At 33.3% G+C, this 12,659-nt stretch overlaps 2 protein-coding genes across 3 annotated transcripts; one reads left to right on the plus strand and one right to left on the minus strand.

Moving 5' to 3' along the window:
- The first annotated feature begins 1,361 nt into the window (after positions 1 to 1,361).
- Positions 1,362 to 4,914, plus strand: LOC122610038 (BTB/POZ domain-containing protein SR1IP1-like). Of its 2 annotated transcripts, XM_043783015.1 has the most exons (6): positions 1,362 to 1,808; positions 1,916 to 2,065; positions 2,150 to 2,219; positions 2,325 to 2,936; positions 3,716 to 4,207; positions 4,284 to 4,914. In XM_043783015.1, the coding sequence occupies exons 2-6, from the start codon at positions 1,923 to 1,925 to the stop codon at positions 4,728 to 4,730; spliced, it is 1,764 nt and encodes a 587-aa protein (XP_043638950.1). In that variant the 5' UTR covers positions 1,362 to 1,808; positions 1,916 to 1,922; the 3' UTR covers positions 4,731 to 4,914. The 2 variants fall into 2 exon arrangements, with proteins under 2 accessions (XP_043638950.1, XP_043638951.1); XM_043783016.1 differs by lacking the exon at positions 1,362 to 1,808 and having other exon boundaries at positions 1,857 to 2,065.
- Positions 4,915 to 5,262: 348 nt separating this feature from the next.
- Positions 5,263 to 9,693, minus strand: LOC122610039 (pectin acetylesterase 12-like). The gene is made up of 11 exons (XM_043783017.1): positions 9,301 to 9,693; positions 8,523 to 8,735; positions 8,360 to 8,433; positions 8,153 to 8,239; positions 7,874 to 7,998; positions 7,344 to 7,404; positions 7,207 to 7,260; positions 7,029 to 7,106; positions 6,187 to 6,292; positions 5,954 to 6,099; positions 5,263 to 5,560 (listed from the first exon to the last, which is right to left on the minus strand). Exons 1-11 carry the CDS (start codon positions 9,566 to 9,568, stop codon positions 5,450 to 5,452), a joined length of 1,323 nt encoding a protein of 440 aa, XP_043638952.1. The 5' UTR covers positions 9,569 to 9,693; the 3' UTR covers positions 5,263 to 5,449.
- Positions 9,694 to 12,659: the final 2,966 nt, after the last annotated feature.

The raw sequence follows: 12,659 nt of genomic DNA on the forward strand, positions 1-12,659 counted from the left end.
TGTTACACGTAATCATACAAATCACAAATCTATGAACACTTTATTAAAAAAAATTGCTTTAGTTGTATAATTCACAATGATCCCATTTTTCATCAAAAGTTTTAATTATTTCTTATTTTTAACTCTCACAAGAATGACGTATAATTGAGTTGATCCGTGAATAAAACAAAAGTTCTAAATATAATATTTCATTTTAAGCTACATAATTAATTGAATTGGCCATAAAAAAAAATATGAATTCAATAGAAAAATCTTATTGAATGACAATAAAGTAAGAGGTAAAACTTAAGACAAAATAATTAAGCTATTTTATTATAAATTATAGACTATAATTTAAACAAAATATTGATATATTGAAGTGAAAAAATCAAATTGATTTCTTTATAACGTGAGAATAAGTTTAACTTATGACTTGGATTAATTAACATGACATGACTCTACAAAAATACAATTACACCGTGATAACATAAATAACATATATTAAATCAAATAATGTTAAAAAAAAAGGGAAAAATATTCAATAAATATGATAAAATGACACCTAAACAAAAATTTTAAGTGTCAAATAAACAAATTGTCACAATAATAAGTTTTAAAATAAAAAAGACTACCACATTAAATAAATAAAAAAAGAGATTTTTAAATTCATAATTAATACTTTTATTAAACATGTAAAGGGCTATTTCTATTTTATTTATATATGACATCATATTTAAAAAAAATTTTTTTTTAGGTGAAATATGTATTTGACACATCAAAACTTTATAAAAGTACTTATAGAAAACAATCTTGTTTATTATATACAGAGATAGAGATATCCTATTTTAGTTATATAGAAAGATTTCCTTACTTTCTTTAAAAGAATTTTCTTTTTTGTAACAAACAATTAATACGAATGATCAGTCAACATTTAGAGATTTCTTCATATATGCGATATGAACTAGACGAGGAGCCCATCTGCTTCATGCATGAAGCCATCATTAATATCACATGAACATGTTTTAAGAAATTGACATCAATCGATATATCTTGATCATATTTGGGTATATCGAAATGTTACTAGGTTCATAAATCATGTAGACCCGGTGTATGTTTAAAAAATTATACATTTTTAACAAAATTTTACACTATGCATAAATAAACTGGCCATATGGTTCATGGGCTGCCCCGGATCCCTCCTCGACCATATTCCCTTTTCAATTAAAAGTACCTTAATAAGCATCATTATGAAGCTTAAAATGATCATATCCGCTTTGTTTCATCAATTATTCGAGTGTCGTGGTCAGGTTTTCTCGTTTCAGTTTGGCCCATTAAGTTCAATACATAGCAATGGTTCGTGATTATAGACTTGTATGGTTCTAGAATGGCGTTCAAAGTTTGCATTGTATCGAGACGGAGCTAAGATTTATCATTAAAGGAGGTCGGTAGTTTGATGATCGAGCGGGGCAAATCAGTGAACCCAACAACATTGCTTTAAGCTTTGGAATTATATATTTATCAAGCTTTGGCTATAATGTATAATGGCTCAATGGGCATTTAAAAGAAACTTACAATCTTTCACCAATTATATGAAAACCCCAGTGCCCCCCACCACCATTACACAATGACAAACTACACTAGTCTTTTCCATTGCATTATTTACCTTTGGTTCTCTCATTCCTCAATGAAAGACTGTTTTCTCCCCAAGTGATGCTCCTTTTATGCTAAGTGCATACAAATATTTCGGGCATTTCCTTGAAGATGTTGATTGATTAGGAAACAAAAACATCCGTGACTTACATGGTACAGAATCAAAGCATCGATATGAGGTTATAATCAAACAGTACTGTAAAGCTCCCGTAAAATGCGCATATCTTTCTAGAAAAGAAATTCCATTTTTTTTTTTGTTTTGTTATATGTGTATGTAAAACTGCAGATAGATCATGATTAAAAATCAAGAATGCTCGATCCCCGTCATTGAAGATGTTCAACCAGAGGGAGCTGCAATGCCCAAAACCAGTGACATAATGATGCCTGCAAAAAGAAAGGAGCTCATGAGTGATACCATGAAGAGGACTACTGAATGGTTTCCTTATTATATCTTTCTTTAACATGTGTCTCTTCGATTTTTTGGTTTTGGTTTGATCTAAAAGACTTACTCTTTTTGTAGGATTTTCTCTCAAGAGATCCCAAGTGATATTACAATTCACGTACAAGGCGTTTCTTTTTCATTACACAAGGTAAGATTCGATGTCATTATATACAGATCGTGATAAAAAAAAATTTTTGATTCTGGTATGAAATGATGATTAAAACATGTATGTGAAGTTACAAACCTTTTCCAGTTTCCCTTAGTTTCAAAGTGTGGTTATATGAGAAAACTGGCATCAAACTCTCAAAAGGGTGATCGTGTAGTTGAAATCAACGATATTCCAGGAGGACACGAAGGATTTGAACTTGCAGCAAAGTTTTGTTATGGAATAAACTTTGAATTATCCATTGAGAACATTGCAATGGCTAGATGTGTGGCTGAGTATCTTGAAATGACAGAAGAATATGCAGTCAAGAACCTTGTAGAAAGAGCCGAGGCCTATCTAAACCAAGTGGGACTTGATTCATTGGCTGCTGCAGTTTCTATCTTGCAATCATCAGAAAGGCTCTTGCCCGTAGCTGAAAATGTAAAGCTGATCACTCGTTGTGTAGACGCTATAGCATTGGTAGTGACTAAAGAAAGCCAAACATCTTTGTCGACTAGCTTAGGATGGAGTAGTGAAGGTTTACATTCTTCTTCGTCTTCCACGTGTCACTTAAAAGTAGATTGGTGGGCTGAAGATTTGATTGTTCTTAGCATATATACCTTTCAAAGGGTTCTTCTAGCTATGATTTCCAGGGGATTCAACAAGTTTTCACTTGGTCCAGTTTTAACGCTTTACGCCCAAAAATTTCTTCACGATTTGGTAAGATCTCTCATACTCGCCCCATACACAAAGGATTGAGATCCTTATAACTTTATTAGTAAAGTTGGAGATTCTTGCCTTCAGATTTAATTCAATATTCAAGATTCAAAGATGATTTTTGAATCTTAACTCTTGATGATCAATATGCTTCCAGCTTTACTAGTAAAGTTGGAAACAACTTTAGAATATCCTGTATAGTCCACTTACCTTTTATCTCGAGTAATGTTTAATCTCTAAGTGGGTGAAATGGGTCAAGGTAGAATTATTAACTATACAAAAGTCATATGATTTGCATCTAAATACAGAAAATCTTCTAAAATAGCCTATATAAAAAGTTGGATTATTACTAATCTAGACTTTTTATAGGTAAAGTTAAGATGATTATTATTTCAACATATGTGGATAACTAAAAACTGCATGTTTGAGGGTCCATTTAATTCAATACAGCTTATTTTTACCGAAACCAAAAAATTACCATTTTGACAGGCCCCTCGGAGCATTTTGCCTGACCCATTTTGCCCCCTTTAGATGTTATGTTGCAGACATGATTTAATGAAAATGATAATAAAAGTAAAAATGTAAAAACGTCATCCCATCCAGGCCTTTCTAAGAGCTGGCCGGCGCTAGCTTCGTGACTCCTACCATAATTTATGCTTTTTTGGGAGTTTACCGGGTTTCCCACACATTTGTGATCCTCACTGTTTCACTATGTCTCTGCCAGTTTTAACATGTATGGCATCATTTTATTTGATTTGAAATAATGTTTGTTCTTCAAGCAGGAGATAATAGGAAAGGGAAAGAACGAAAGAGAGACAAATCTAGTCAATGAGAAGAGGGTTATTTTAGAAACAATAGTTAGCCTCTTACCAAGGGAAGATAATGCACTATCAATTAGTTTCCTTTCAAAGCTACTTCGATCTGCAATATACCTTGAGACAACCGTTGCATGTAGGCTAGATCTGGAGAAAAGAATGGGTTTACAACTCTCACAAGCTGTCTTGGGCGATATACTGATTCCTTCATTTCGCTATGAAGGAGACACCTTATTTGATGTAGACACGGTGCAACGAATCTTGATGCATTATGGTGAATTCTATGGCACCCGTGATGATATAGAGAAGGTCGGGAAGCTTATGGAGCATTACCTTGCAGAAGTAGCTTCTGATTGTAACTTGTCATTGTCAAAATTTATAAACTTTGTTGAACATATTCCGAATCAAGAAAGGGTAACAGAGGATGGACTGTATAGAGCAATTGATGTCTATTTAAAGGTACAAGATCTTTCATCTACAACATCTCATAACGACTTTAAAATGGGCTTAAGAGCCATGTGGTTGATTCTTGCAGGCTCATCCAGCTCTAGGAAATACAGAACGAAAGAACATTTGCAGTTTGATAAACTGTCAAAAACTAACGAGTCAAGCATGTGCACACGCTGCACAAAATGAACGGCTTTCTTCAGAAACAAGAGTTCAAGTTCTTTACCATGAACAACAACGCTTAAAAGAGACGATCCTTGATGAATCCAGTCTGAACCAGTTACCAAGTGATCGACAAAGCTTACTAAAAGAAAATCAAGATCTTAAATGTGAGCTTCTGAAAGCAAAAATGAAACTGGAAGACATTCAAAAATCGATTTCTGACAGGTCACTATTCCGTAGAAGATCATTCATGAACTTTATGTCGAAAAAGTTTGTGAAACTAACTCCATTTCTGTGGCTTGATCATTGGGTTTCACCATCCAATGAAAACAAAAATAAGCTAAGTAGAGATCGAAGACATTCCATTTCTTGAATGCAACCAATACTCACTTTTTCGATCATCAATCCGTTCTTCAAGTCAGAAAGAAGTAAATCTAGTTGCTCCTATAATGGGTAAGCTCTAAGATTTTATAAAATCCTTGTAACTTCTATGGTTTCGAAGTTCTGGTGTAATGTAATATATACCATTTAAATATTACAAGTGTATCCGAAGTCTAGTCTTGCAATTCGATCATCTATGCTTGGTCTCACAGCCATAATAAGAACCAAATAGTCACCTAAGGGACAATAACAACCAAGTGAAACTCTCACTTGTGTCAAGATCCAGTGAACAAAACTCTGAATGAAAAACTGCTGTAACTTCAGCAGCTTAAAACTCTGTCAAGTTCTCAAAACTAGAACCTTCCTTCTGAGAAGTGTAGCTCCATGTGTTGAGAACCTGCACAAAGAAATTCGTAGAAAATGGAGTAGTAACAAGCTGGGGAACTGTGTTTTACTGCAGTTGTGTCAAGCTGTCCCAGTTATACTTCTCTACATTTAGAATATCTAGAGTTAAAAATGATATATTCATATAATATATATATATATATATATACCAATTATTATTCCCCTTACATGTGTATTCTTCTCTAAATTCAATGAGATTGAATAAATGAATTACGACAATATAAGTTAAATAATGAAAAATATCCATGTAACAATATATTAAAAATGATATAATTAGCCTACGAACATGACATCAACCGGTTGCCATTATGCTCTGAATACCAGGTTGTGACATGTTTTGTCACAGGGATACGGGCAGTCAGTTTGTTTGACAGCCACACGGTCAAAAAACCAATCTCCAACAGCCAGTGCAATCGCCTGTACACAGTGTAAAAATGTATTAATTAGCATTCACGTTGCTCGACATTGTAAATGCAGGGTTGAACACTTATGCCTAGAGGTGGCAAAATGGACAGGGGAGGCAAGCTAGTTACAGGTCAAAACAGATAATCTATTGTTACATCTCAGTTTGGTTCGGCCTGCCAAAAGCATTATTTATCTTAAATCATTCAAATGTGTGTTTGTTTTTTTTTTTTATTTATAATTATAGCCCGAATCAATGAACATGCTGATCTAAAGATTTAAAAGAAATTCCAATCTATGCCCATAACTTAAATCAACCCATTCCATAAAGATTTGACCGATTTCAATCTTTATCATTCTGTTTACACTTTACAGTGATCAGAGGAATGTAACGCAATTAATGATTACCTTGTTTCCAAGAACAGGGGAATTATCAGCAAACCATGTATCCTGCCTTTCTGATTGGCAATGGGCAAAACAGGAATTGATGAACAAACCGTTTTGTTTGGACATTGAGAATCTTTTAACTGAATTCAGCATCTGATTTCTAAATCCTGCTCATAGTATATAGGGGTATCACATCATTACAAACTGATCAAACTCCGGTTTTATGCTGACAATAAAGATAGGAAACACATTACCTTGAAGGAAATTTATCTGTGAAGGAGAACAGTTTGCAACGTTCTTTTGGCATGCCTTCCAAGTACCACGACGGTCTGCCGAAGGTGGAGCTAAGCTAGCAAGGATCTAAGAGATAGAGAGAGAGAGAGCATGCATTATGTTATATTATTATTAGTTATCCACTTTACCATACATTCTAAAGGGGCATTTGGCTCTTGGATATGTGTTTTAGGAACGTTTCTAATTTTTAATGTTAGGGAATATTCCTGGTTTTAGTTATCTTGGTCTGATTCAAGTGGTGTAGATTTGAGTTACTTAACGTGGCAACAAATGTGTAAATTTGGGTTATAGTTTGCCTGATATGAGCCATAAAAATAAAGGGTAATGGGGGAACCCTATCTCCGGTACCACAACTGGATACCCATCGACTCACCCGGTATGAGCCATATGATGCTAATAAAATACCTCCATTCTAATCCCACATGATTTGGGCACCCCAAATCAGTAACAAAGAAATGGGTCAAAAGATAGAATAGTCGAACTCACTTAAATATATTCTCAAATGTATGCAATCACCTAATTCAATAGAGGATATAAATATATTTGTTATAATAGTCTAGGTTTTTTAGTAATATTGTCACACACATTAACTATATAGTATAGAAAAAATATTGTTTAAAAAAGTAATATTTGAGGGTCATAGGGTCAAAGCCACACACCCCATACATATAAAACCCCCATTTTCATAGGATAAACAACCCGCCTGCGCCACCCATATTGCCAACTTTAGATCGTGTAAGCTCTATTACAATTTTACTGAGTTCACTCCATATGTCACTTGGTCAAAAGATGGAAAGATAACCTGCCAAGAATCATAGGCCGCATTGAGGAGGAACATTGGTGTTCTGAGATTTGAAACTATGTTTTGTGGGAAGAAGCACTGAAAAGGGATTAAAAGAAAGTATTAGAGCCAAAAATGGTGCTTCAATGAGATGCTATAATCTTCCTCAAGTTTCATGCATATTGAGAAAATTACTTACAGAAGTTGGATCAAGGTGGTTGGTGCAACTTCTTGGCAAGCTTTTACCAGACTCCTGTTCAAAATATTGAGCTATAAATCAGAATCTGATTGTGTCCCAGTCTTAATACATTAATTTACAAATGTAATTACGACTACCTGTAGAGTAACAACACCTTGATACATATTCCTAAGAGTACGTCCACCAGAAACATCACGCCTAGATTTGCATAATGAACAACATTAAAGTGAAATATGGACAAGTATGATATTGTGATAATGAAAGCACATGTGGGGATATTGGAGTATCGAGTTGGTTAGGTTGTGTTAAATGCCCCTTTAAAAAAAAAAGGTTGTCTTAAATGTTGAAACGGGTCGTTTATAGTGTATAGGTTAAAACAGGCCAGTCTTGTTTGTGCTGATCCACAATCATTTTTATCTAATACTTCGTAATTCAAGGAACTTTTTAATACCAAAACAGTACTAGACAGTGACTCTAAATCTTTAAGATAAATAGGAGATTTTAAGATCATAAAGACTTTTAGGAACGTTTGTCTGAGTGTCTGACCTATTTGACCAAAATCACCATTTTAACCTATCTGGCCCTTGAGATGAACCAAACCCAAATCGACCCATTTCTAAGTAAATGGTCGAAGTAGTCTCCTCTAAGTAGATGTCACGGGACTTACGCATCCATGAACATGCCAGCATCAGCAAAACACTTGACTTTTGTTCTTCTTGAGAATAAACCATGGAACTCATCACAGTGTAAAATAGAAGCGAGGCCACCAGCTGAGCATCCTGAAAGAAGGGCCTGAACATCGAGCCCATACGTATCAAACCATGTGTTAATCGTCATTAATCACAAATGATTTCTACTTTGTGTATCAAGATCAATAGTACTAGGTAATAACAATAGGCAAATAGATATGTTCGGTTCAAATAACGAACATATGCTAAAAGAATACCCTGTTAGCATATCGCATTCCTTTTGACATCAACTCCTCCATGGCAGCCAACCATATCTTGTGTCCTCTAAATTGCAAGTTGTGAGCCTAGCATGATAAAGTCATACCGATATTTATATACGTATATCAAAAATTTGTAAAGATAACTATTCTTCATAATTTTGTGATCCATTATAAATTTCAAACTGTATGATATCTAATACACACCCGATCTTCAGAATCACCAGTAAATGAGGCCCCATCACAATAACGAACCTTCACACGATTCCAATTGAAAAAATCTGGCCAACAAGAATTCATGTAAAGCAGTTAACAAATGGAAAAATTCACAGTGCAAATCCTACAATACAAGAAATGTTTCAGAAGAGACCTGGATTTTCTTGAGCCTTGTTGCTCAAAATTCCAGTAAAAGCCAACTGTTTTTCAAAATACCTTGATGATCCACGCCTTGTTGTTTTACGGTAAACACATGAACTAATGCTGTTACACCATCCTCCACCCTCTAAATGAACGAGCCAACTGTTTGCACCGGAACCATATCCGCGATGTAAATGATACCCAGGTATTGTTCCATCCAAACATACTGTCAATCATATTGATTGAAACACACAATTAAATTGCTATAACAGTAAACTTTGACTTTTTGAATGTGATATTTATTAGCATTGTAATAAACTGAAAGATAACTTAAGAATTACTTTTAAGAAAATCATTATAACAGAAACATTATAAAATAGGCTCAAAAAAATAGGGAAGAAAACATTTGTCAACTAAATCTTAACATTAACTTAAACTAAACTACACATGAAGAGTAAATCACAAACAATGAAATTTCATAACCCCCAAAAAAAACCAAGCCTAAAAACCATATATAAACAATGGTTACTTTAAAAAATTAAAACATAAATACAGCACACACAAGTACACTCCATAAAAAGAAAAAAGACTTCTAAAAAGTATGAACAAGAACAAAACCAAATCTGAAAATCAACCACAAATAGAACAACATTTTCAATCAAGATTTAGAAAGTTTTTACGTTTTAGGCCATCAAACCCAAAACAGATACACACACATATACATATACATATACATATATAAACAAATCTAGCAACAAATTAAAGGAAATAATAGTAATGTGTAAAAGTACCAGCTCCCATAGCAGCAGCGCGTGGAATAAGAGTAAGACCCACATAAAGAAGGTTATTAGAAACAGCAGATTGATTGTAATGGTTTTCTTCTATAAATGACAACATTTGTTTTCTTGTTGTTGTGTTATTATTATAGTAGAAATGTTGATCTTCTTGTTCTCCATTATAAGTAGTATCAAATTCATGTGCATTTCCACATTTGCAAATCAACAACACAACTACAAGTATGATAGATAACAACCAATCATATTCACATATTTGTTTCATTATTCTTCTTGAATCTGTAGCAGCTGCCTGACTGACAGCTCCAGATTCATATGTTACTTGTGAACTCTTTTAGTCCCCTTTATAGTTTATACTGCTACCTTTTATATTTATTTATTTATTATATATTATTTTAAGATTCAGATCTATAAAAAAAAGAATAGTTCAAGTTTTATGACATCTTAAAACCCTTCTATTTTTTACTACCTTAAAAGAAATTCTCACAGTAAGTCACCTCACCTCATTCATTATTATTTATTTTGTTTATAGATATAAAAATGAAAAATAACTTGAACCCGTCTATTTTACTACCTTAATAAAATTCTCACGAGTCACCTCACCGCACTCATTAAGTCATTATCACTATTACGAGTATTTAGTTTTATTATGTACTATATTAAACTGAATAATAACGTTTGTGAACTTATCTTTTTGAGATCTGAATAAACTCCATAATTATCGGCTGATATTAGACTAGCCAACCTTTACATAATTAAATAGTATTAATATTAATGCATTACAACTATTAATTCAAGAAAATGATATATTTTTTTGAAAAGTAACTTAATATTCTTGCTACTTAAAATGATAACACATGAAAAATCAATTAATGCGGCGGTGAGATGGTTGGGTAATAGGTCATAGGAAGTAATAACTCATAAAGTGTGATAGTCAAATGCATTAGTCGTACGGGTTTCATACTTGGATTTAAAAATTCGTAGAGAGTATATCGAATGACATCTCTAATGAAAGAGCATGAAATTTTAAGAATACCCATAAAATTTTTAAAATTTATCGATATACGGTTTTTGAGATAAAATATTTTGAATAAGTTAAAGGAATAAAATGATTTATGGAGAATAGATAAAAAAAAATGAGTGGTTGAGATTTGAGGAGAGAGAAAAAATCAGTGGTTGGGATTTAAGGGTATTATATGTATCTTAGGTAAAAAGTAAAGTAATGTAAAGTAACTCCCAATGACGTCGTCCATCGGTTTTGGGTCCCAATACCATCTTCGACGGTGTATGAGGGAGGTTGATATGTAGACAACCTTACCCCTACCAAAGGTAGAGAGGCTGCTTCCAAGTTCTACCATAGGTAGAAAAGGACCTCCAGCCTTGCTAAGCATGAGGATCGAACCTATGACCCCTGATTCCAGAGGCATGAGCTCCAACCACTGATCCAACCCAGTTGGTTTCAATTACTGAATAAAGAAGAAGGGTAATTTAGGTAGTTCAAATCATCTTTTGAAATTTAAAAATAAGGCAAAATGCTTTATAAGATAATATAGATATAGATATAAAAAAAAATAGAAACCACATATCAACATTAACTTATGGTTTCAAACACATTTTTAGATTAATTTTAAAAAGATTTATTATTTCCTATTAGTTTATTATTGTATGTATTATTATTACAAATTCAGATGAAATAACAAAAATAATAATCTATAATCCCTTATAAAATAAATTGGTCTCCTATTTTTAGAATTCAACACTAATTTAATATCTCCAAACTACCCTTAATAACCCTAACAAATATATTTAAAATGGTTAATTTTTGCATCTTTCGTATCTAATCATCGACTTATATTTAGAATGATAACCACGATTAAATGTGTCATCGCCGCATCTCATAAAAATAATTTAAACAACTTGTATTACCGTTACGGCATCTCATGCATTACCATGCTAGTAAGTTATAACAGATAAGATAACACAAGTCAAACTAGATTGCAATAGTTCAAGTAATCAAGTCAATCACAGCAACATAAATAACAAGCTAGAGATAGTCTCACGCTCGGGAAATAGTTTTGGCAAATTGCTAAAAGCATCAATAAACATAATATAGCTCCTCAATCCCAGCTTTGGTTTTGCTATGAGTTTTATGCTACCACTATCCTCGATTACCTTGCTTACCTAAGAGGCCAGCGTCAACAAGAAGGTTGATGAGTTGGTAGGTTTATAGTCATTCGAAAGTTCCACACATAAATTAGTCAGCTAAAGACTTGTTATACACACAGTTACCATAGTTGCTTCTGTAGTTAGGGCTTACAATAACCAACCGACTCACAGACATAAGTTCAAACAGATTAGCTCACGATAATAAACAGAAATAACTAAATAAGCCAATTAGTCATAGTTCACAAAAGATAACATATTCAACACGTATGGATATAACAAGCTAGTACTCTTTCACCTCCAAGTGAAAATAGTAAAATGGAGGCTACGAGGCTCACTTGATGATCGTTTGACAGCCACGTATAGTATAAAGTGAGTAAAGTATCCAAGAGTATCAAATAAGTTCACATAGTTAAAGCTTTAGTAACCTAAGAAATGCCACTAAGCTTAGTCAAGAAAAGCTTAAATGTTTGACTGTGTTTGACCGAAACTCGAGAACTTTGATTTGTCTAAAGTTTACAAGTTTGACCGATTTTGAAAGGTTATGACTTTTGTGAACTTTGACCATTTTGAGAATCTTGATCAATTTGAGAACTTTGCACTGTTTTAGAACTTTACTTTGAGCGGTTTGAGAACTTAGCATTTGCGAAATTAGCGTTTGCGAAGCTAGCATTTGCGAGAAACCCACCTAGATGAAAAGCATTTATCACTCAGAGATCTAGAGGAAAAGCTTGATAATTTTCATTAAGACTATTTTATACCAGAGAACTACATTGTGTTTTTTTATAGATATATTTTACCTACGTACATAATAATGAATATATATATACACATAGGATTGTTTGACTTTTGCTTGGCACCTAAGTTTCATTCCACCGCCTCTTTTTCTTTGGACTTGGGCTGATAAATCTTTTTCTCTCTTCAGCCCATGTTGGGTCTTCTAGTCTCCTGCTTGCTTTGCTTACGCCCTACAATAACAATGTTGGGCTCTTTTTATTTCTTCTATTTGATTCATTTCTAATATGACACCAACATCTATCTCAATAAAACTCACTCATGATTCATGTCCATCCAAGGTGGAAATATAATACATGTTTTAACTTCTTTTTTTTTTTTTTTTTTGGTTTTGAAGCAATAGTTAATACAGATGATCAGTCAACATTTACAGATTTCTTCATATGTGCGATATGAAC

This window comes from Erigeron canadensis, chromosome 8, assembly GCF_010389155.1.
Source record: "Erigeron canadensis isolate Cc75 chromosome 8, C_canadensis_v1, whole genome shotgun sequence".
In the NCBI taxonomy this organism is placed as follows: Eukaryota; Viridiplantae; Streptophyta; class Magnoliopsida; order Asterales; family Asteraceae; genus Erigeron; species Erigeron canadensis.